Source organism: Gavia stellata, chromosome 29, assembly GCF_030936135.1.
Source record: "Gavia stellata isolate bGavSte3 chromosome 29, bGavSte3.hap2, whole genome shotgun sequence".
In the NCBI taxonomy this organism is placed as follows: Eukaryota; Metazoa; Chordata; class Aves; order Gaviiformes; family Gaviidae; genus Gavia; species Gavia stellata.
Window position 1 is genome coordinate 7747882 of NC_082622.1, and position 25493 is coordinate 7773374.

Here is a 25493-nt window from a genome sequence, read left to right on the forward strand (position 1 = left end):
AACAAGCAGAAACCCCAGGAACAGTCCTGAATAGCCTGAATATGACAAGCATACAGAAACGTTTTGATTCTCAACATGGGGCTTTGGAAACCCACTGATAATTAACTCCCAGGGGCAGAAGACATGATCAGTCAGTAGATTGACTGTGGTGGCCTCTCATGCCACATATTTTTACTGAATGTATGTCCCTGAGCTAGCTGGATATAAATAGCAGTATAGCCATGCCATTGCAAACTTCCCGCAGGCCGTAAATCTGTGAAGAAACAAATGACCTCTGTCCTGCTGCAGGTGTAGTTCAGGTTGACTTGGGCGTGCTTGCACAAGCTGAAGTCTCACCCAGTCTGCAGGTTGGTTGCTTCCTAAGCCTCTGGGATTTTCTTGAGGACTGCTACATGGACCAGTTGTGTCAGTCATCCCCGGTGCTTTTTGCAGCCCTCTATGGGTACATGCTCTGCTGATTGCCTCTCCTGAAGCACTAAGCCTGGAAGAGCTGCAGTACAATGGTTTTTCTGAGGTGTAGAAATGAGTTTATTTATGTTGTTGGTGTCTGTGTCAGCACCAAAGGTGCCAGTTCTGCTTACATACCATTCACTGATCAGCTGGGCTCTTGCAGTTGCTGCTGGAGTACTCGCCATATGTCCACTGGGCGCTGTCATGCGGGAGACGATCTCAGCCTGGCTTTAGGGTAATCAAATTAAGCTTGAGTGTTGAAGTTCAGATTTTGACTTGATTTTGTTCTGACTTTGCCAATACATGTCGGCATTGCCATTTCTCTTGCAGCTCCCTGATTGCCCCCATATGTCTTCTTTCACCTGCCAGTGCATCCCCTCAGACAGGAGCTTGAGGTTCAACTCCGCTGATGTGTTTCTTACGCTTGAGCTGCCCAACTCAGTTCTCGTGTCCTTTTTGTAGTTCAAAATTTCTCTGTTTTAATTCCATAGCTGCTTCACAGCTGATTAAAACAACACACTGTTACAACAGCTTGTTGTGTTGCAGCAAGGGTGATCCCCCTATTAGTCTCACCTTCTCCAGCCCACTGCAAAAATTAAGCTGTTGTAACAGCAAGCAAGAACCCAGGTTGTGTTGCAGCCAGTTTATTTGGAATAAGAGGTAGTGGGATGGGGACAGGAGGAAAACTGCTAATTTGGGATGTGAAGAGGGTGATTGTAGACAAAGTTGGCATTTGCTTGTCCTCTGCATTTGAACCATATGCTCTGGTAGGCTCATTGCAGTTCCTTGTTGCCTGACCTGGTAGCTGGGGTAGGAGAAGGAACTGTGCTCCAGGCAGGCTGAGGGAGCTGGTGGCCCCTGTGCTCTCAGCTGCGCCTGCAAAGGAGCATCTAACTGGCCTTGCAGAAGTGGACCTAGAGTTAAGTTGTCTGAGCACTGGAGAAATAAAAAATGATGCTGGCACAAAGAGTGCAAGCCAAAGCTACCAGCTTTGTAAAAATAGGCTGCAAAGATTGCTGGACACTGGCTCATACAAGCGAGTATTTCTCTAAGGGTGATGAGGATACTCTGTAGAGAATAAATAACAGTGCTGTTGCACTGTGGGCTGTAATTCTGTTGAGGGCTTCCTGTGCAATCCAGATCTGCACGCCAAATCCCTTGAACCAGCCCCACTGTCCAAAACTGCCATTTTTCTCTGCGGTGTAAATGCCTGTTCCAGGTCCATTCCCAGCATGGTCTTTCTGCTGCTTTCCTTTGCCTTCTGGGAGCTGGAAGAGGGGATGGCTGGGAAAAGAGGGGCTGAAGAAGCAGGAATGTTCTGCTCCTCCAAGCTCCAGCCATATAATTAGCAGCGTGACACGTTTATGGCTGGTTGTGCATATGTTCCAGAGCAGATGTGCTGAGAGATGAGGAGCTTATGAGCTGCTATTCGGGGAGAAGCTTGCTTGGCGGCTCCAGTGGTGGCAGGAGTGATGCCCTTTTCCCTTATCCAAATGCTAGCCTTTGCATTATTTTATAAAAAAGATGCATGACTCAGTTTACCCATCCATTTGATAATGCTACTCAGTGGATACAAAGCAGTTAATTTCTTTCCCATACGGGCAAGAAATTAAGACCTGGGTTTTGGAACGAAGTATATCTGTGTGCTCAGCACTAAACTGAAAATAATTTTTGCTGAGGACAACGATTTGGACATCCTTGCTGTTCAGAGCATTGTCACTGTCTTTGTCTCTGATCATGAGCCAGTCACTTATCTCTGTTTATTTTGCCATCAGCAGAATGGGGAGTCTGCTGACCCCCAGGGCATTTTGATGAATAAGTCTATTATGTTGCACGTCCGTAACACTTGTTGTGCCGGGTCTCAAAGCACTTTGCCCCTGCATTGAGGAATATCTGCACACGTATGTTTATATTCTGAAAAGCGTCAATAACTGCTAAGTAGTAATAAGAGTTACGGCTTCTGAAATGATGATGGAAACTGGTTAAAAACATTAGAAGATATTGTACATTGTATGCTAAGCAGAAGAGTCAAAGCAGTGTGAAGGAACTCTTTAAAAATGCTCAATCTGATCAAAGAGTTTTCTTAATAGGATCAGTGAAGGGCAGGCTCAGGGTGGCTCTCGGCATGCAGCAGGGCAAGGCAGAGCTTAGGCCTGGCTGAAGATATCCCTGGAAAGGCTGGAACTCTGTGGAAACAAGAATCCAGGGATCAGCTGCAGGTTTGGGGGCTTTTTGCTCGATTTTTAACCAGTGTAATGAGGATTTCTATTCAGTTGGTTTCTACCGTGACGTCCAATGTCCTGATCTCTCATTTTTCCAAAGTGAAATCTTTTTCCCTGGCTCTTTCTGACCACTACTGTGCTTTGACCTGATGTTCTTGTGCGGTGAATGTTACAGCCCAAGTTCTCCCTCCTGAAGGAGCACCAGGCAGCTCAGAGCCCATCATTTTGCTTCTGAAGGTAGGACTGGTTTTCTCCACACTCATTGCTTTATATTTATCGGTGTGACGGTCACCTGCTGTTTTCTTGCCCGGAAACTCAGTCTTCTAGCTTCTCTCTGGAGCTGCTCACAGGCTGCCACCATCCTGCCGGCCCTGGGAAGTGTGAATCATTAGAAACCTTTCTCACCGTGCTTATCCCCTCACCAGGTCACTCATGAATATGTTGAGCAGTGCAGATGCCGGTGCAGATCCCTGTGTCCTCCACATAGATCCCTCTGCTCCGCAAGAATGACTGTTTGCACCTACCTCTTCTAACCCTTGATTTATCCCTATAGAAACTTTTCCTCTTATCCCATGGCTCTTTAGTTTTTATAAAAGCCTTTGGTGAGAATCTCAGAGACTTCGTGGAAAGGCAGATAGGCTGTGTCACATCCGTCCACGTGGTCATTGACCAGTCCAGACCCTTCCAGGTTCACAAGGCTGAGTGTCTGTTATAGAAGCTGTATTGACACTGCCCAAGTAGGTCAGATTCCTCTCAGGGGCCGTGTTACTGGATAAAGCCTCAATTTTGTTTCGGAAAATGTTTTAGACAGATGCACTTTGTGCTTAGCTACTTGGGTTTAGCAAATGACTGGGTGAATGGGGCAGATGGTGATGCACAGAAGGGCAGCCTTGGTGATGGAGAGGTATCTTTGGGTTGTGACTTCTGGTGTTTGATTCATGCAAGCAGACCCTGCAGGTCCAGAATAGGGTTTTTGTGGTCTTCAGCTCCGGTAGTGCTGACTGCAGTCTTCAGTTGTTCTTTTTCACATATCTGTATGTAGTTATAATTAGATATAGGACACTTGGGACGTTTTGCAATACTGTTATTGGTCTGGCACTTCAGGCAAGTCACTAAACCTCCGGCTGTCAGTGTGCTGCCCAGCATCCCTGAGATGTGTTGCAAGGTGCAGTGAACGCCTGGGAAGGTTTTTAAGATCCCTGGCTGCACTGCCTTCAGAAAGTGCTGAGTGTAATTACCAATATGGTTTAGGGCACACAGGAATGCTGCCTTGAGAGCTGTAAATGTAAGACTTGTGCAAAAACCAAATAGCAGTTGCTGGTATCACTGTGGCTCTTGAGACTTTTTTTTAGTTGTTTTATTTACAAAAATAAAACAACCATAAAAATGCCACAGCTTGTGCCAGTGGGATGTACAGTGGCGTCTGCAGTGCACAGAGCTCATCCAAGCGCATGCAAACAATTAAAATAAGAAAATTACTGCTCCAGACCATGCAGATTTCTAAGCCTTTAAGAAATGGGACACTCATGATGAATGTTCAGAGCCTTTCTCAAGTTCAACAAATGCATAAGGCATTGCTTTAGTTGTAAGTAACCGTTCTTCTTCTTGTGCCTATAGATGTCCTGCCCAAAAATGGACATTAAAATGCAACCCGATCATCAGGATGAGCAGGACAGAGATAGTTTTAGGGGCTGTGGTTTTGCATTTTTGTGTGTGCTGCTGTGTAACCACTGGCCAGTGAAGTCTGGGAGGGGATCAGTGAATAAAGCACCTCATGCTTCCAGCAAAGGCAACAGCAAGTTTCAGCAGTCAAAACCTGAAACTAGACAAATCTTGTGTAAAAAGCATATGCATCTTTGGGAGTTAAGACAACTGATCATGAGAACATCTCAAGCATGCTGAATCATGCAGCGCTTTGGATCCTCTTGCTCTATTATTGTATTAGATATATCCTCTGACCTCTCAGCCTTAGCTCAAGCAGACGTTTTAGGCTGGAGAGCAGGAATCCCTGCAGGAAATAATGAATTATCAGAATAATTGCATTCTGACTTTTAAATTCCAGGATTTGGAGGATTGTTCTTAATCCCTGTCGTTGCAAGGATCCCATGTCTCCCACCTCCACTATGACCTTTTCTCCGCTGTCTGCCTAGCCTGCTGAGAGCTCAGGTTGTACCAAATCTTGAGCCTTCCCAGAGCCCGTATTTAGGTCCCAGTTGTGCTTGTGGTGGCCAGCGATGACAGTCTCTGCTTTGGGAAGAATCACAGAGGTTTGAAGGTTTCACATCTTACTCTCAGATGGGCACTGAGCTCTGGTTCCTGTCCAGCTGCAGCCTTCAGGATATCTAGGTTTGAACTGCTGCATCCAGGGAAGGATTCAACCAGATCTCAACAAGATTTCTGTTCTCTGGCAAATTTGCTTATCTTGAATGTGTCTCTCTAACCCACCTCTTTGCGGCATGCTTCTGACCATGCAGTGCTGAAGACAGGACAAGGGGCAGCTGGAGCACCAAAGAACCGCTGGGCAGGTGGCCTACAGAGCATTCTTCATAGGTGCTTTAAAATGGACATGAATGGCGTTTTCAGTCTTCTCAGAAACCACCCCTGTGTTTTTGGATGCCGCAATGGTATTATTGATATCTCTAGAGAGAAGGAGTGTGAGCTACAGCTGCATCTGAGAGTACAGTAGCCCTTAGCACATAAAATACAGATTTCAGGTTTTGTGGTCCAGCAACTGCTAGTAAATGCAAACTGTTAAATAGCTGGTGTATCAGAGAGAAAAGTAGGAAACTGTTCTCCATCTTCAACTCTTCTGTTCCATATTTCTGTACATGTTGGCTTTGTTATTCTTATCCCAAGGACATAATTTTGTCTTCTTCAAGCTGTGACAAGCCTGAGGTAAGCTGATGAGTGACAAATGCTGCTTTCTAGTATTGGCTAACCCTCAACTTGTGGATGGCAACTTTACAGAGTTTTCTGTGAATAGTAGTTTGAGTCACAGTGCAGTGGGCAGATGCAGATGCTGCTGGTGCCATGTGTCAGTTGGCAAGCGATACTTTGGCATTAGGAAATAGAGCCTAAAGTCTTGAATTCTCTGTCAAGTCTCTTTGTTTCTGCAGGAAGCTTGGGACTCTTGTTTAAACTAATCCTTCAGTGAATAATAGCCCAGTCAGTGGTGCCCATCTTTTCTTTGGCTCTGAGTTCACCAATGTTTGATCGCGCACCTTTAGGGCGGTGTTTCTCGCTGCAGCCTAACTGATCCGATGCCAGCTGACCAACGAGGAGCCAGCCCATTCCTCCATGTGTCCGCCCTTGTGCTGACCTGGATGCCTTTATGACCCAAAACAAGACAGTTCAACCGGCAGAAAACTTTTGTTGATGAGTTTTCTATTCCATTAATGAGCTGAAATGATTAACCACAAGTTCAGATCACAGAATAAGTCAGGTCAGAAGGGTTCTCTGGAGGTTGCATGGCCCAACTCCTTGCCTAAAGCAAGGCCAGCTTTGGAGTTGTGTTAAGTTGCTCAGAGCTCATGTGAGCACCAAAGCTGTGGGGCAGAGAGACACTGCTTTTCTCAGTGACAGCAAACTGTTGATTTTTTTTAAGTAAAAGGGCCCCACGTGATTTTCTGAAAATTTGGCTCCTCTCAGTGGCTCACCGTGGGGTGAACACAGTGGTACAAGGAAGAAGAAGGCGGGGATGTCCCTGGCAGATGCTCACTGTTGAGCTGGCACCATCACCAGCTGAATAAGACACAGTAAATTGAAGCTTTTGGCAGTTAAAAGGATATGTGGGCAATGGTTTGCGGCTGCGAGATAAGCCTGCTTGCTGGGCACAGCTGTTACCTCTGCCGGAGCTCAGCGGGTGTTGGGGTGGGTGTAAGCAGGGCTGAGCCCTCTGCACTGCTTCTTCCCACAGCGATCCTGTGCTTCTTGACCATGTCCTTGCAACATCAGGGGCTGAAATCCTGAAGGAAAGTAACAGGCACCTGGCAGAAACTTTAGGCTCCATTAGGAAGCATCCAGTCACTGGAAGTGGTTATAAATGCCTCAGTGACGAGACAGCAGCGCGACCAGGCGTAGCTCTGTGTCTCTGTGGCTGTGCCGTTGCTGCGCGGATGCAGCTGGTGGGATGGCTCCACTCTAAAGTGGTTGGTGTCTCCTCAGCACACTGATGGCGTGCAGCTCAATATGTCTGGTAGGGGCAAGAGAAATGAATTAGCACAGGCAGATGTTTTCTCAAATTCTGGTTAAAATCAAACAAAAAGCCAGGCAAGTCTGCTGAATAGTGTTGGATCATGGAATGACAAGATTTTGTTTCATTAAATCTCTCTGGGTCAGTAAAATGTCCGTGCATTATACCAGTCTCACTGAAGCAGCCACAGGAAAAAATATTAGTGCATATTCAGCAATGTATTCAGCATTGTATTCAGCAATACTGTTAGGCACAAAGCAACAATCTGGGTCATTTTCTGTGTATTTATGCCCTGAGCTGGCTGCACGTTTAGATGTAACAGCCTTTTTCGTTGAACAGTCTTCTGAGCTCTAGCAGCAACTCCATCCCTGCGGGAGCTGTGGCTGCAGCAGGGATGTGCTGCCAGGGGCAGCAGGCGCAGTGGAAACTCCTCTGGTGTAGCTGAATGAAATGAGCTTTCCTATCGTGTGGTCTGCCCACACCTAGTTATATGCTTTTATTGCCCTAAAAACAAAGCAGTGATTCTTTAAGCCTGGCAAATGAACGTTACCTGTAATATCTTTACAGCTGAAGTGGACTATAGATCTTTCTAGCATTTACTGTACCAAAAGATGAAATCGTTTTTTATTACAAAATTATACAGTGAAAACTTGCACACCAGGAGTTCACCTGACATTGGTCGCCTTTTCCCTGGCACTGGGATTTCTCTGCAACGTGATTCCAGCCTGGGAGCCAAGGGTGCAGTTCAGCTGCTCTGACTACTGCATTGCAACTTCCCAAATGCACCATTTCTGTGGGTTTTTCACCAGTAAAACTGAGATCGTGTGTTTGCTTCACGGCTTGTCTGCAGAATCCCCAGTTTCTCTTCCAGGTTAGAGAAACCTTGTTGCGGTACAGCTTGGTTTAAACACTTAGCATTGGTGCAGATTGCAAGCGAAATGCCCCCACATTGTTTTACACATCCCTTTGATGTTTAAGAGTTTCTTTGAAGAATGGAGCATTTTATCTGTGTTTATCCTTGTTCTATCAACTTGTGGGATTCTAGTAAATCCTTTAATAGAAATATTCCTCTGCTGAGATCTGCCATGCACACGTAAGGCTGGAGGCACAGTGATTCAGTGATCAGTGCCTGTCCTATCTCTGCCATTCCTCTCTGCTAGCGCAGCTCGGTGCCAGATGTCACCTGTACTAGGTGACACTCATTGTCCTGGAAAACCATCAGCTGTAAGAAGCACTTGAGCTTTCATATTCCTTTTCTTGCCAGAAAGTAGTCTTGCCATTAATATTAACATCTCAAACAAGGAGTCGTAAAACCCTATTTCTACTGCGATACTCTCTATCTGCCTGACACAAAAAAAGACATTACTTGGGAATTTAGCTAGATCCATGAATGACTGTGTACTTCTCCCTGGCATCTGAAACAGAATGTTAATGCACAAAAGCAAGGAAATAATATTAAAACAAAAAAAAATTTGAGGGCACCAGAAATCTTGATGTGCCCACGTGACAAGCAGAATGGGGCCAGTTCCTGGATGCACCATGCACCGTTTCATTTGCACCGGTGCAAAGTGAGGTTGGGGTGGGTGTAAACCACCTGAAGACAACCGCAGGACATTTTGCACTTCACTTTTTGTGCAGGTTATTCATAGAAACACCCAGGAGCTCAGTAAGGTAGGGCAGGGACAGCAGAGTTCATCATCTCACAGTAGCAAGTGGAAGCGTAAGCAAGATTTGCCAGTGGCAGCAGTCGTTGCTGGCAGCGAGTGGCACCTGGTGTTCCTGGCCCTTCTCTGCGGTACCTCCTGATCTCTGCATCCTAAACGTGCCCCGGCTAGGCGGCTTCACTGTGACACTGAGCTGGCAGCTGGGGTCGGCTCCATCTGCCCTCCTGCCCCCTGCACAGCCATCTTTGGCGCTGCCAACAAGACAGAAATGCCCGTGTGGCTGGAGGCTGGGAGTTCCGACGGCAGCTTGGACCTGGAGGAGTGCCTGGCCAGCGCGTCTGCCTGCGTGAAGTCATCGAGTCCTGCTGTGAGATAACACCAGTCCTATTTTCGAGCTGCCTGAATGAACCATTCGCTCAGGTTTTCTTGGTCCTGGCAGCCAGGTTCAGCCCCAGTCTCCCTGTGGAGAGCACAGGGCACCCCAGAGTCAAAGCTGGTGAATGGAGTCAGAGCAGAAGAGCAAAGCAGGATCCTCCACCTCCAGTGGCTCGTTCATGTAAGGCCAAAATAAGCTGCCACTGATAGGACCTTATACAGATCTCCCGATACCAGTTTATTCAGTCTGTGCTTTGGTTAGCAGTGAAGTAGTTAAAAGAGCTGTCAGCTCACTGCCCTATGCCTGGAGCTGTTACCTCAAAGCCCACTGATCTTCTCCAGACCCTTAGAAAGTTGGACCCGTCTCAGTTTCCTGCTTCTAAACTGTCGGCAGGAAACAGTGCCTTTGTGCCAAGGGAATGAGCCCTTGCTCACAGTAACTGCTCATAAAACCCTCGTTAGAAAAACCTTAAAAATCTCTTTATATACCCACAGTTGTGCCACTGTTAGGGCTGTGTGCCATCCTGGTATCAGTCTTCTAATGCACACTTTCTTTTGCCAAGGTTTTCTTCACTATAAATCTCCTCACTTCAAGAGTGGTTGCTTTTTTGCTAATTCAGAGCCCTCCTGTTGAATACACAGGGAGGTTTCCAGGTCTGAGAAACAAGACATCCTAAAGGTCACCGTGTGTTTTTCAAAATCTAGGAGGGTTTTGTTTTGTTTCTTTTCAGCAGAAATTTAAATCTAAAAGAAATATTGGTCTGCTGAGCTGGGCCAGTTCATTTCTAGCCCTTAGCAGGACTTGGGAAAGGTGAATGACCAAATTCAGGAGATTTGTGGGCAAATACACCAGAAACCTGGTTTTGTCATGGAAAGCGTGAGAAGATAAGATGGTAGGAACCATGTGCTGGCACTTCCCTTACCTCTGGCAGTATGTGAGAGGAGCAGGTCGGCTGATCCAACTGAGATGAGCTATTACTCAGGGCCAGGAGCAATAGTCCTTGCAGGCATCTAGGATGGAGCTGGTACCTTCCACTGCAGTTCACTGGTAATTTAGGGACAGCACAAATTTGACTTTTGCCTTGAGAGAGGGGTTTTCCAGCATAGCACTGGCTCTGTGACTATCAGGCAGGTCTTGACTGATCCTTCCCCTAGGAATGCTTTCAGTGCATTTTACATGATCGCTGGCAGGTCACCACTTGCAGAAGGAAGAGGTGTAGGTGCCAGTTATTTTCAGGAAGGAAGGTATGGCTGAAAGCGTGGTCCTTCTGGAGTTCAGCCCATCCAGGCTAAGCCACAGTGTCCCACAGCTCGAGTGCTGAACCAAGGATCCGTGCATTTGGTTTTTATTCTGGCATGGAGAGCAGTAGCCTCCATTCAGGGGGCTGTGAATACTCCAGGCTTTTCCATGTGACACTTTTTAAAGATGGAGGCTGCTCTTGTTTTGATTCTCACTTGATTTAATTATATTTGCTTTTTCTCTTTTTATTTCAGTTGTGATTCCAAAGAGCCCTTTACCTGCCTCCGAAGTAAACTCGGAGAAACCTAGCATGCACAGTAGCACAAAGACTGTTTTGGGGCATCAACAAGGGCAAAGGCGTCGCAAAACAGGGAAGAAGCGTGGTCGAACGACCAAAGCGCTAATCCATCACCCCATGCCTGCACCCTCCAAGTCAGTGGAGCCTTTGAAATTCCCCAGAAAGAGAGGCCCCAAGCCTGGCAGTAAGGTAAAAGCTGATGCTGATGCAGGCGGGTGAAAAGCAGGTGCTGCAAGTTCTGCCATGGGATGGTGCATGCGTGTGTTTGTGCACGTTTGTCTCAGCCTCTGGCTGTGTGACTGCAGCAAGTAGGAGACCAAAGGGGTATGTGGGCTGGGAATATCCCTCAGAGTCCAGCCCCAGAGCTGTAGAGAATGTCTGTGTCTTAAAGATCATTTCCATCAAGAAACTGTGTCTTTGGAGCTGCATTAGCTGTGAAGTAGCATGGCAGATGCTGTGATCATGACAGGATGGCCAAACGGTGGAATAAGCTTTTCCGTCCATCGTGTGTAGCTAGTCTAAGTCAAGCAGAGGTGGCAGATCTCAGGCTTGTTATTTTTTCAGGATTGTGGTTTATAAAATACACACGTATTGATTACTAGGTTCTTGAGACTCCCCATCATCACCATCAGAAGTGTGTCATGTTCCACAGTGCCTTGTCTGTTGGATGCAAAGGAGAGAGTGTAGTGATCATGAGTGGTAAAGGAGAGCAGGGATAAAAGGAGAAATATCTCCTCTTTTTCTGCAGAGGAAACCTAGGACATTGCTGAACCCAGCACCCACCTCTCCAACAACCAGTACCCCAGAACCAGATACAAGCACTGTGCCCCAGGACGCTGCTACAATCCCCAGCTCTGCCATGCAGGCTCCCACAGGTAAGGGTCTCGAACCACATTCTTGACAAGATTGCACAGTTAGGAGCTGCATCAGTCAGAAAGCGACACACCGAGATACTCCCATTTCCTCCTAAACCCATAAACCAGCAAACGTTACAATTCCAGAAAGGCTGGCTTAATAGAGAGCGTGTCGGGAGGAAAAGACAGGCACACGGGTTCAGATCAGCCGTCCATTTATGTCTTTGTCCGTTTTGGAAATAATGAAGTTGTAGGAAGATTGCAAGTCTGTCTGGTCAGTGCAAGGACCCCTTTCCCTGAGTTACCACGTGCATGCTAGTGACTCCACAGCTCTTGAAGGACACTTCTCGTGGCCCATCATGCCCAGAGGCAGTACGGTGTGTAGCACCTCTCGTGAGTCCAGAGCGCGGGCTCTCCCAAACCATGCCAGGCACAGCTGCTGAAGCTACAGCAAGATGCAGAACAACTGCTGAACAGCAGTGGCAATGATCTGTTCAGCTTCAGCCAGGATGTTGAGGGAAACAGGGACAAGAGGGAGCAGGGGAGGAGTAGGAGCGGCAGTGCAGAGTATGTACTCTGCTACAGCTGTGAGTTGTAGCCGAATATGAATCTGGGCAGGGACGTCTAATGCAAAGCTCCTTTTTAGATGTTCAGTCAAGCACTGGATATGGGCTGAGCCCTCTGTTTGCCCAGAACGTTATTGGCCAATTTTCAGAGGAACATAAAGAATCCAGTTTCCCTAAAAAGTGCGTGCTGCATTCCTTCATCTCCTTTGAACATCACAGCCGCTTTACCTGGCTGGCATGGGAACCACTTTGCAGCCTGCATTTGGGATCCTGAGTGCTGGGGAAAGCGTAGGAGAAACAGCAGCAGCTTGGAAGGTGAGAGTGAGGCAGGAAGATTTTGGAGGTGATCCCCCTCTGTAAGTGGCTCCGCTGTTAGGATGCAGACAGGCAGTCGTGGTGGATTCCCCTTTGTGAGTGATTTGACAGTCTGAAAATCTCAGCATCTCTCAGGTTGGATTTTAGGCATCTGTTTCTTGCTTTCTTGAGTGGGTTAATGGCAAACACATTTCTCATCTTGGCAGTTTGCATTTACTTGAACAAGAACGGCAGCACTGGGCCCCACCTAGACAAGAAGAAAGTTCAGCAGCTGCCGGACCATTTTGGACCAGCTCGAGCTTCTGTTGTCCTGCAGCAAGCAGTACAGGCCTGCATTGATTGCGCTTATCATCAGAAAACAGTCTTCTCCTTCTTAAAACAAGGCCATGGGGGAGAGGTCATCTCAGGTGAGAACTGGCCTGCAGCACTTTGCCTCCAGAGATGTCATTGCAAGAATTCGCTTGTTGGAAGATGTCTCTCCTGAAGCTTGGTGCAGTCATGGGCCGGGGCAGACAGAAGATTTCTGTCTTCTTTCTTGCCAAACATCTGTGTCAGTGAAGCAACAGCTAGCGACTGACTCAGAGCAGAACAGTTAGCGTGGCCTCCAGGCACAGCTGCTGGAGAAGGCAGTATGCAGCCCTGGTATCAGCCTGGGCAGTGTTATGCTTCACCTATCGTCCCCCAGCACTGCCTGAGCCCCCAGGAGGAGGCGAAACGGGTGGGATTTTCAGAACTCCTGACGGAAAGACAAGAAATACCCCAGTTTTTAATTTTGCTTTTAAGCCCGTGTTTACCCGGATGCTGGGAGTGCAGGCCCCTCCTTGAATGCCTTTCCATTCCCTCGAACGCAGCTTCTCAGGCACTGCAGCCCCGTACCTGATGCTGGGTGCAGCAGACTGGTTTTAGCCTGTCCCAGGGAAGCGAGCTCGCCAGCGCTCAGCCAGCGGAAGGCAGTGGCTTTTGTTTGCTCTAGTCTAGACCAGTGATGCTGAGATACAGAAGCTGGCTGTGCAGCCCTGGGCGTAGTCTCCTGCCTTTGCTGGGGGTTTACGTGTTGGGCTCTGTTTGTTTCTGTCTCCAGCTGTGTTTGATCGGGAACAGCACACTCTGAACCTGCCAGCAGTAAACAGTATCACCTACGTCCTCCGCTTCCTGGAGAAGCTCTGCCACAATCTTCGCAGTGACAACCTCTTTGGGAACCAGCCTTTCACTCAGAACAGCCACATGCAGCGCTCACACGAGTACGACCACGACAGGTATCTACCAGGTAGGAGCTGGGGCGGGGGCGGCTTTGTAGGGACCCCAGGTGCTCCGTGCCTTAACCCAGATTTTATCTGTATCTCAGGAGGCAGGCGTGTGTTTCAGAGCCCTCTCTTCAGGCTTCATTGCATCACACCTAGTGTCATGCACATGCCCACAGGGCTCTTTTTGCACAGGATTCAAGTTGCCGTATTTTCTGCCTGTCGGTCTGATTTCCATCTCTGCCTGTAGGTTTCCACTCATCCATGCTGTCTCCTTGTTTTCCCTCCTCTCCTTGTCCCCCAATCCTTCCCGCTTCCTGTAATCTGATTATAGTGACTTCATCCAGTTAGGAATTAAGGTGAAAGACTGTGTGTGAGAAATAGAAGAGTGATAACATGTAGCAGGTAAACTGTAATTACAGAGGGAATTAAAACCTAGCAGAGTGGTTTCCACGGTGGCAGTGAATCTGCTGCCAGCAGCAAGCACATCCAGCCCTTGGTGAAAGCTTAGCCCGTTCAGAGATGATGCACTCTGGCGCGATCTGAGGCATAGGTGGCTTTGTTGTTCTTGGCATGGCTAACGCTCCACTGCGTTGAAGCAACACCCCTGGCAAGATAGTTCATGCCACGATGCAGATTGTCAGACTGCAAAATCGCTCTTAAGCGAAAGCGGTGGAAAACAAGAAGACCAGTAGTTTTCCCTGTAGTGCTGCGTAGTGGCAACAACCCCTGCGGTGATAGCTGTCTCCCCGGGCCGGCTGTGGGGCTCTGGGGGAACTACTGCTGTAGGAGTGGCAGCTGCGGAGAGGATAAAAGCTGTCTGCACCGTCTTCAGGTAGTTGACAAGTGTCTTGTGCTGATCTGCTCTCCTGTCTTGCTTACTCCACTACCTTTCTGCCCCCCAAGTCAGCAAATAGCTGTTTGAAGTCTTTCCAAAGTTAATCCTTTGGATAATTATGGCTCTGACAAGAAAAGCAGGAATTTCTAATGTAAAAGGATAAGCACTTAGGAAGAACTGTTTAAGGAAATGTTGCTAAGCGTGAAGCTTAGGGGCAACAGCCTAATGCCACAGTGCTTCCTTGCATCTCGCAAAGCACCCATACCCAGGGGAAGGGATTAGCAAGAGTCTAAAGGGTGTGAGGATCTTGGAGTGACTGTCCTCTGCTTCATCCGTGGCTGATCAGCTGCCTGCAGGCCGGGGCTGTGCAGAGCCATGCTAGAGTCAGCAATGCCAGCAGCAGGGACCCATGCTGTGCTGTAAGAAGAGGAGCTGTAGGAATTGGGTTGCCTACTTTGGCAAGTACAGGAGCAACTTGCCTAGTTACTGGGACTAGAGGTTACCCTTCTAGGGAACCCTCAATTAGAAGAAATCCCCATGTTTCAGTGTGGAAGTACACTGTCGTCGTGTGATAGAGCAAAACCAGAATGGGAGGAAGAGGACCCACGGTCTGGGCATAGTAGCAGGCTTGGATGGAGAGTGTTCTGTAGCTCACACACATGGTTTCCAGCTACAATGAGATGTTGCTGGTGTCTGTGCTAAGGGCTGGGCTGCTTGGCAAGGTAGAAAAGTATAAAGAGCAAAGTCAGAATTCAGGGAAACTCAGACAGAGCACCAGATACAACACGATGCTGAGACCTGCCCATCCTGAACTCTTCGTTAGAGTGTTTGCAGGGATTAAAGAAAGATTAACCACAGTCCAGAGAAGTGATAACACTTAGTCCTGTAGTTCATACTGATGTCTCAGGGACTCTTGGGCGTCTTGTCATCTAACACCTTTCTCAAGCACTTGAAAGAAGATGATAAACATTGTTTTCTATACATAACAGTGGCTTCTGGTGAGGGCAAAGAAACAGTACCGGTGATTTTGAGAGGCTGGGGCTGGTCGTGGAAGAATGAGGATGCAGTTGTACATCAGCTTAAATCACACCAAGTGTCAAGGCTGCCATGGTCTCACCTTCAGCTCTGTGTGTCCTGCCTTGTTTCCTCTACAGTACAGGTGCTCATGTGCCTGAATGGGGCTGGTTCTTCCACAAAACAATCACTCATTAGGACTGGGAGCTGGTCTCAATTCCCAGAACAAACTCGATTTACAGGAGCACCACTGTGGATGCCGTGGAGAATTCATGCGTGTGCTTGGGGCAGAAGAAGGAAGGTCTGCAGCAGCCCTTAGGTCAGCTGCATCCTGGCGTTCTGTCTTGCTAAGTAAGGCATAATCATGGAAATAAGGGGAAATAGATCAAGTTGTACATCAGGAAACAGTAGATTTGCAAGAAAACAGAAAGTTGATTGCTGTTAATAGGAACAGGGACTAGGCTGTGAAATGTTGTAGGTAGATCTTATCTGGAGCCATCTGAAAGCAGAGGACTGGAGGGACCTTCTGGACCATTGAGCCTTGGGTCCGGCTATTACAGGCACCACAGAATACGGTGTTGCTTTAATTAGCTCTGGAGTTGCCCAAATTTATTCTTGGACAACTTGGTATCCATGTCTCCTTGGCTTAACATTGCCTTTTAGCTTAACTTAGTTCTCCTTCTTCTGGAAGTAGTTAGAAAGCAGTTGTATCCTTCAGGGGAGCTTGCCTTTTGGCTGCTCTGGTAAGAAAGGTTCTCTGCTCTCCTCATCTAGTATTGGTTTGAATTAAACTTCATGAGGTGACCAGAGTGCCACCCAGCACTCTGGGGAAGAGCTCATGGGGACCTGGTGCCACAGCACTGGCACCACCATGTTCACAAGAAATGTCTCTGGAAGCCGCTTTTTGTTGCTGTATCCTTGTAGCAAGTGATGATCAACCCGTCCTGGCCGCACACCCTGTTTTTCTTATCCGTTACTGTCAGCTGCAAGTTCCCAGCTCATGGGGCAATGCTTCAAGTGCACATCTGTGTTTTGCAGCTGGATTTACCTCCTTTCTGGTACTCGGTTCTCTCTATATTTTTCCTGCATAATTTCAATGTTACTTTATCTGGCCTGACATGGGAAGACATCAGCAGATTTCATTGATGAATGTCTAAAATATGTGCCAAAGTTATTAATAAAAATATTAAATGACACTGGGCTCAAGAATGATCCTCAAGAAAATTCATTAGCAATTGCGCTCCAACCTCATGTTCTCCCTCAGTGCTCTGCCGACTGCTTTTCCCCTCAGATCAGATGTTTGTGCATATAACAAGGCTTCTGGTAATCCTCATGTTCTCTGTCTTAGCTGGTGGTTCTCCATATCAAATGCCTTGCTGAATTCCACTCTTCCTTTGTGTGATAGATCAGTTATTTTCCCATGATAAGGAAGCTATTGGGTTAGTCTCCTCTGGTGAACGCCTACTGCAGTATGTGCCATGTGTAATTGCAGTATTTTCCCTACCCTTTCCTTCAGAAGCTCTTACAAGCCTTGTGGTACTGCTGAGGTCAGATGTGAGCATTTTGTTGCCAAAATTATTTTTTCACCTTCTTTTTTAAATGTTATCACCACGTTTCCAGTCACTCTGAGCAGCGCGTCACTGAGTTTTGTTAGGATTTGCTGCAGCAGACCCAGGGTTTTGTGTGCGCCTTCTTTCTTAAGTTACGTTTTGGCTTCCTCTGCACCCTCACGTTCCCAGTTTGAGTATGTTCAGTTATTTGACTTCCACTTCTTAGTCAATGGTGTATATTTTTGTTCTTTTCCCATTTCTTTTATCCTTTGAGCCTTGCCCTGGTGTTCAGCATGGCTGCAACTGGAAGGGTGGGATTTGTTTTACTGAACGCAGGTGGATGTGACAGAGGCATCAACATCTGAGCTAGTTGTGTAGGCACGCTCTGCAATCGGGGAGGACGTGACAGTGCAGTCGGTGCAAGTTTACAGCATCCTCAAGTAGGACCCTTGACTTTGCCTTTGACTTTGACTTGATGAGCTGAAGTGAGCAGACTCTCACTGACCGGAAAGGGATCCATCCTGACTGCCTTGGGATGGCCAACAGCACAAACCCAGGCATGGGCAGATGTGCTTCTCTTCCTTCCCACCAACCTCCCAAGTTAGGTGAGGTGAAATAAATCTCAAAGCTGTCCCAACATTTGCAGGCAAGGACAACCTTTTTTTCTTTTTTCTCAGTCTTTACTTTTCTGCACAGTATCCTCTCGGTCCGTTCCCATGCATTTATTATTTCTGTAGCTGAAAACGCGGTCCTGTCTTTTCCTTTGCACTGTGTCACAGGACAGAATGAGTTAAAAAGTTCACTTCATCCCTGTACTCACCATCCTCTGAGGTATACAACTCGACTCGTGTTGAGCAGGTCCTTTTCATCTCCAGTAAATGATCTGCTTGTTTTCAGCACCCTTCTCAAAGTGAACATTTATCCACTTAGATTTGGAGTCCTTTCCTCCCAGATTATTTTCTCACTGGTGATACACATTGATGATGCTTATGGCCTCTGTTGAACTGAAGGTATTTTCTTTTTTTCCTGATGATCCACATCGTGACTGCTGAGTGCAGCTCTATGTATTACTCCATTTCTTTATTGTCTTAAAATTTGTCCTTTAAAATTGGAGACCCTAACTACAGACCTACTTTTGGTTTATTCTTCCATTAATTTACACTGACCTAACTTCTGATTCCCTGGGTTATCTTCTACAACCTGACCTTCTGTGTTTGCATTACTTTTAAAATCTACCAATTTAAAAAATAATCCAAAACAAAACCTGGTAAAACCTTTAAAAAGCATCACCTTTTGTTGTGGTTCTGACTGTCTGGTGAAGAAGGTCATGCAGTTTTACATTTAGAGCTATCCAGAGACATTACTAAGAGTATTTGTTTCCCATCTCTATCTGGGCAATGAATGTTTCTTACAGGGACTTGTCCTGAGGACAGTATTTGTCTTTCTAATAATGTTACAGTGGGTTTTGTTCATACTTGTATGGAATCCCAGGGCCTCAGTATAAGCAGCTCATCTTTTATTTCCCCAAAGGATTTTGATAGAACAGATACTTTTCTACACCTTTGTATTTCTCTTTAGTCAACTAAACTGTGACCGTCTGATGCTTCCCACCCATCTGTACCTTCGTTTCTTTGTTTGGCGTGATGCATCTCCCTTGGTGTTTAGTCCCAGTCGCTCCCCGCCGTATTTCTGTCACCCCTCCAGCACCCGTTCCTGCCCTGCACCAGCAGTTGGGGCTGCTCCGTGCTGTTGTCCAGCTCCTGGCATTTGTCTGTGAGCTTTTCACCCCTCTATCCCTGCACACCTTGAAGGCTGCAGGCTCACACATGTCGCCTGTGCTTGGGGCAGCTGGAAGGGGCCAGCCAGGAGCGCTGGTGGCCGCGTGGGCAGGCAGCGACTGCTGGGTAAACTCTTCATTGCTTCTCAGTTGACCATGCCTTGTCCAGATGGGGCATGGTCTGCCACCCACTGTATCATTTGCCTGGCTGCTGTTCCCATTGCTGTTAGCACTTCCATTCTCTGTGTTCATCCACCCACTGACACTTTGTATGCAGCCTTTAGCTGTCTGCAAAGAGACGTCTTGCAGCCCAGCCTGATGTCTCGCCTGCCGTGTACAATATGGAGAACCCCATCATTGTGAAGCATTTGGAGAAGAGCAGCAGCGACAGCTGGGGCACTTGAGGGATCCATTTGGGGAAAGATTGAAAATTTGAGTATGGTTTAATCAAGCACTGTGCATGGCACAGTGTTTGCAAATCATCCAAGGGTTGTTTGCAAATCATCCAAGGGTTACATGTGTCTGAAAGGTGAAGAGTGGGGAGGAGCAGGAATCATGCGGGATGAGCCAAGAGGTAGAACAAGAAGAAATGGAATTAAGTCAATCAGAGGTGATATTTGGGGTGAAACATGGCAAATCGTGGCTAAGATTCTTTGTTAGGTTTCTTACCACACTTTTTCTGTGATAAAACTTGCAGAACAAAATATGAAATGTTAAGCACTGACAGATGTGCTGGATTGCAGTTTTAACAGGCTGTTACCAGGCTGGCAATGCATGCGAGTCTCAAGTGACTCTGGCAAGACTGAATTTCCCAGAAAGTCTCCACTCCTAAATAGGGCTTGTTCTCTTTTCCTAGACAGAAGCAGTTCGTTAGACGGCACTCTGCAGGGACCAGGCCGGGGTACAAAGCGATATTCCCAAGATTCCCCTCCATACAGTGCTCCTCTCTCCCCCAAGTTACCAAAGAATGACCGTCACCCTTTGGAAGGTGAGCACAGCGTCTCTTCCCAAAGCTGGCTGTTTATAGCGACTTGTAACGGATACAGCAGGGTTAGATTTGCCACGCAAAATCGAGCCGTGGGTTTAGGAAGTCGGCTTTGCTTTGTCTCTGGCATGGGTTGATGCTTGGCGTTTCAGAGAGAAGTGAAGAAACCACTCTACGCCAAGGGAGGTTCCCCAGGCAGTTGTGTAAAGCATGTGGAACACAGGGAGAACTCCTTCTAACCCTGCTAGTCATCATCTAATACCATATAAACTGGGATTTAATTGCCCATATTTTAGCTTCCATTGCTATGCATGGTATTAATGGTCATAAAACTGCCCAGTTGCTTCAGTCAATCTTCCCCCAAATTTCTCCATGATGGTTTGCTGCAGTGTATTGCACAGATGCTGATGTGCAGCTGTACAGCCAGGAACCTGCTAACCTTTCCCAGGATCCAATCTTGTTCCTCACAATCCTCCCTAAATAGCAGGGAGGGTTTCACTAGCGTGTGTTCCACCAGCTAAACCAGATCAAGTCACATCCTACAGCCCTGCTGCTTCCTGCAGTGTCCATTGGGTAACCCTGGTGCCGATGTGTTGTGCCACGTTCTCAAAAGCAATTGCGAAAACGTCCTCTTTAGTATGTGGTCCCCTTGCATATGCAGGTGGGAGATTTCCAGGGGTTCTGGGTAGCTGGAGGACTACCTGAGCCTGAGCAGGAGTCTTCAATAAATACACTTCCACCTTCCCTTTGTTTTGAACTGCAAACACCCCCTAAAGCAGACTGGAGATTCAACCTTACTGAAGCCTTTTAATTAATTGATGGTGAAATCTGCCAAGGTGTTAGTCTCAATTCTTTGTAACATGTCCCTGAAAATTTGCTGGAGACTCTTGGCTGGGCTCATAGTTCAGTGGCTTTGTGCTCTGTTGCTGTCCCTTTAGAATCACCATTTCCCTGGTTCTTGATGAGTTTTCTGGGCTTGGGCTGTTGATCCCAGGTTTGTGTGGTGTAATTTTAGTCTCTGTCCATCACTGTGCCCTCTGCTCTTCAGAATTACTGACCCTGTGTCTAAGCACAGCTGATCTGAACTTGCACCCTATGATGGACAGCTTCTAGTGGCCTTAGTAGCTACATTGATTAAAATTGTAGGTTTGTCATATAGCTGAAGCAAAGAACAAGGTGACGTGTGGGACTGTCTCATCTATTCCAGCATAGTGACAAGTCAAAAATTGTTCCCTGAGGCCCAGTCTGTTTCTCACCTCTAGGTACACGTCCTTGCTGGTCTCCTTGACATCCTCCCTAATACATCAACCGCTGCACTTAGGTAACCATTAGCAAAGCCTGTCAGCTCCTCCTCTACTGGCAGGTGGAACATGCAGTGTTTCACCTGTTCTTGAAGCACGGTGGTGTGATCTAAAGATAAAGGTGCCTTGGTTAGGTGGTGAGTATCATACACTCTCTATATTGTCAGTGAAGAGAGAAGCTTTCTGCAACTCCTAACCTATGTTAGTTTCTCTACAAGACTGATTCTTAGTCTACTTCAAAGTCTATTCAATTATCTCTTGGCCTTTGAACGGGACGTGCCATCTGGATGCCCAGAGTACTCCAGCATCTTCTGTAGAACTAAAGACAAGTGGGCAGAAAGTGTTCCTTCACGTGAGGGTGATGATCCTGTTGGTGTGTGAACTTCCTACAGCAACTTGGTCTTGTTCTGTTCTTCGTCCAAGCAGGAGGTGTACAGGGCAGGGAGAAATGAGGTGCAGTTCCAAATTCCATCTAGAAATTTGTTTTTATCCCACAGCTAAAAGCCTATTCATCCTCCAATTAAGTACAAGCAGGAATATTTGCATTTCAGAGGGTATATTTTAAGAATATGAGCCTGAAATACTCAGATATTGAATATTTCTCGAGTAAGGAGGTACATCATCTCACGGTGACGAACTCCCCCAGCAGGGCCTATTCTGGCTTCAGCAGTATGCCAGACAACAGTACCTGAACAGTTTCCAGTTTACCAAATTGAAGGCAGTGAGTAGCAGTGGGAAGTCTTCATTCATCATGCCTTTGGCAAGAAATCAGAAAGATGAGGAGGGGATCTCACTTCTTACATTGTTTTTCCTCTTGCATCCAGTGGCATTTATGTAGCTTTTTGCTAAAAAGCTGCAGTTCCAGCACAGTGGGGACCTGCTTTTCAAAGACTATAATTTGTTGGAAACAGTGGGTGTCTAGTAGTTGTGCAAATCAGATTTATGCTTGTGGCCAAACTCAATGTTTTAGCAGTAAAACGACACTCTTGAACCTATAGCACTATTTGTTTAATTAAACTTTAATTATCTGCTCCCTGCCTCTCCACCACTAATCATGGTGTGTTTTCCTACAATGCTCCAAATGCAAGGCTTTATTTAAAACTAGCAGTTTGTAAAAAAAAATCTACCTAAGAATTAACCATCCCCTCCTCATTCTGAAGCTAGTTATCAAGGGCGAAAGGATTCCGGATAGTGTATATGCCTGAATGCAGTCTGTGTCCTGCCGCTTGCAGAAGCATGTTGTCTTCTGCTACAGATGATTCACAGGGCCAGTAATGATTCTCCTCTTGCCGTGTTTCCCTCTCCCCTTTCTGGAGGTATCGTTCATCTGAGCAGTTCTCTGTGTGTTTGTACTTTTAAGAAAATTCTAAATCTTTCTTGCATTGACCCTACCAAGAAGTCTCCAGCTCTGCTGCAATATTTACAGCACGACCAAGCACTCACCAGTCCAGAGATAGGAAACCTGAGGGTGAACACGCAGCTTCAATTCTACCTCCTGAGCAACACAAAGTAGTGCTCCCCAGTTGCATGACCTCATCCTCTTCTTCAGATGTATGATCATAAGCACATGCAAGAACATGATCACATATTTGAAGAATGCATCACAGTGCATTCACATCAGAGTAATGACAGTGTGTTAATTGTCGAGTTAAATATTTTCTGCGGGTGAGTTTTGGATCCTTAGCGTTGCACTGACGTGACCCTGTGCATGTGGTCTCCCAGCCTCCCAAGCTGTAGTCTTTGCTAGCTGAGCCCAGAAATTCCTTCTGCTGACACAATTCCCCTCTGTGTGAGCTTTGGGGTCTTCACGAGCAGTTAGACACACATGTTTGCCTGACCCAGGGCAGGGCAAGTGTCCCAGGGCTTCCTGGCAAGTTGAGGCTGTGCGTCATCTCACAGAGGGTGCTGGGTTTCCTTGGAGGATGGAGGTGTGCAGCGCAGACCCATTCCCGCAGCCGCTTTCCTGTTGCAGAGCATCCAGACCAGTGCAGAGGGCTGTGCCCACTGACCCCTCTCATGCCTCTGCACTTTCCAATGAATCAGATGTCACCCTTTTGCACAGACGATTAATGGGAAATGGTTTGGGTTTGAAGCAGAACTGTCTTGTTGGAGAGGAAACCAAATGTAGTTGCTATGAAGAAGCTACCATAAAGTACCACTGGTCTAAGTCACATCCACTCTGTAGGTCTGTCTGGGTCTGAGCCAGGGAATCTCTGTCCACCCCTGGGCCAGAGCCTCCTCCATGCTGGGTTGGCATCCAGTCTTGTGCTGAAATGGCATGGTGGAAAAGTGGTGCGGGAGTGAAGGAGGTGTCCAAGGTTACTCAGAAATAGTCATGAGTCAGAATGCCGCCTCTTGTGTATAGAGAGCAGGTGAAAACACATCTACTCATGCAGGAAGCTAGGGACATGCGTACCAGCACACAGCACGGGGCATCAGCGGAATAACAGTCTTCACATGAGCACTGTTTCTACATGAGATTTTAAGGATGTGCTGCTGGTTTCTAAGAGCATCCTGGAGACCTAAAAGCAAAGAAAGGCAGAAATGCCTCAAATGCAGAGTAACAAAGCCCACGAGATGGAGGGTTGCAGTTATGCAGGTGATAACCTCACATCTGCTTCACTGAATTGCCAAAGAACTAGACAAGAGGGGTGTTTCCAGTTTGTAGCCTTATGAGATGAAGCCAGGGAAGGCATGGGCTGGCTGCCTCCAGCGGAATTCGCCTCTGAGCTCTCTGCGCAAACACAGACAGCAGAAGCACTGAAACCAGATGATCCCAGTTCACAGAATAGTCCTATAGTTCATAGAAACCAGATAAAACAATGTGCCTCCAAGAGAGGTTGCCCCATTTGGTGGGGCCCAACCTCTGCAGCACTCAGGTACTGCTTCAGGCTCTGGCAAGCTGCATCTCCCTTCACTGGAGCATGGCAACATCAGCTTAGCGGGAAAGTTTGGGAAGATCTCAACAGCTTTTGAGTCTCATGGGCTGCAGCATCAGCTCTGCGCCCTCACCTCCTGCTTCTGTGGTCCGGGAAGTCCCAGGGAAGAAGCCTAGGGCCTGGCTGGGGCAGTTGCTGAGGTTTCTTCATCCTTGTCACCTACCATGGTGTTTGAGTGGCAGCAGCTCACGACTACGTGTGCTGGTAGAGGAGCTCCAGCTCCCAGCCAGATGCGGTGGCCCAGCCTAGAGTGCACAGGCGATACCCTTCATTGTAGGAGCTGCTTTCCTCTTTGGCTGTACAAACTTGCCAGGTATTTCATAATAAAGAACACAGGTATTTGAGGATGACTCATGAGGCATCAGGTCCACCTGGACTGAGACTAGGTTGCGCATGCCATAGTAAAATCTACAAACGTGGTCCTAGGATGAAGCTGTCACAGTAAAGGGAGATCTCGCTGGCTCAGCCAATGCAATATATCACTCTGGATAGTTTCCTCAGCCCCTCCATCCTAATACTGCCACTGACAGCTGAAAACTGTGTTTCTGGAAGAGAAGGTGAAGAAGCCAGTCTCACACTGGGACCCCTGCCCAGGGAGAGCCCTCTGCCCTGTCCCTCCTGCACATGTCCCAGCAAAGGGTGTTGGTCACCAGCTTGGTCAGGCAGTGAAAAAGGGCCCAGCAGGAGGTCAGGATGGGTGAGCAGATGGTCACCAGCACCATGCTTTTGGGGCCAAAGAACCAGCACAGTGTGAGAGCATTGCTGGGCCATAATGGTGCGGCTGAGCTGCTCAGAGGACCCTGCTGCTCCCTCCTGCTCTGCATGTGTGCTGCTATCCGGGCTACAGCATGAGTCTTACTAAATATCCACCACAATCCCAACCACCTGGTCCGTTACCTTGCACACTAATGCCGGTCATGTGTGGCACTTGACCCCGAATCTCGGGGAGCCTCCTCTCCCCGCTCAGGGCTGTTGTGTAAGTCCTGTGTCCATTGGCATCCAGAACGGGCAGCCCTCCACTGCCTGCCACCACAATGCCCTGCTGCCACAGAGGGCCTCTGGAAGCAGTAAGGACACCGAACCGCAAGCCAGAGCTGGTGGTGGCATGAAAAGAGTAGCTGTTGCTCCAGTCTGGGTACCAACCATTATCACTGCTAACTGGTTGGATGGGCATTTGCCAGGCAAACACCAGGCTGCAGTGCTTTAGCAATGCCTGGTTTAATTTCTGTGCTTTCGAGGAGACCACCAACGCGGTGGTTCGACCCTGCTCCTGCAGCCGCACGCGAGCACTGCCTTTGCTGCGGTTCTGCTTTCTGCCGCCGAGCGGTAACTTCGGGCTGAGTGGCGTTCGGGTGCACTGACTGCAGCTTGGTGCGTTCCAGGTGAAACCTTTGTTCTGGGAGATGGCCTCCCAGGGCCCTTGGAGCCTCGCCTGGACCCCATGGACTCTGCCTTGAACTCTGTCAATTCATCCAGCCACAGCAGGAGCTCCAGAGACTATCGCCTGCAAGGATACAGGCACCTGCACCAACCCTCTAGCCTCACCCAGGGCAGTACCTCTGCCTTGCGTAGGCTTAGCTCTGGGGGTAAGAGAGTTAAGAAGCCAGCCCTCCGATTGTAAATTTGGCAATAAAGGGCTTTTCTAACTCCAGTTACACCTTTCTAACTTCAG

At 47.6% G+C, this 25493-nt stretch overlaps 1 protein-coding gene across 1 annotated transcript in view; it reads left to right on the plus strand.

Moving 5' to 3' along the window:
- The window catches only part of SCMH1 (Scm polycomb group protein homolog 1), a 64426-nt gene that overhangs the window by 34821 nt on the left and 4112 nt on the right, over window positions 1–25493 (plus strand). Inside the window, exons 9-14 of the mRNA XM_009811712.2 lie at window positions 10398–10630; window positions 11190–11316; window positions 12383–12583; window positions 13258–13443; window positions 19453–19584; window positions 25204–25407. Of these exons, the coding sequence (XP_009810014.2) occupies window positions 10398–10630; window positions 11190–11316; window positions 12383–12583; window positions 13258–13443; window positions 19453–19584; window positions 25204–25407 (1083 nt within the window). The remainder of the gene's footprint in view (window positions 1–10397; window positions 10631–11189; window positions 11317–12382; window positions 12584–13257; window positions 13444–19452; window positions 19585–25203; window positions 25408–25493) is intronic.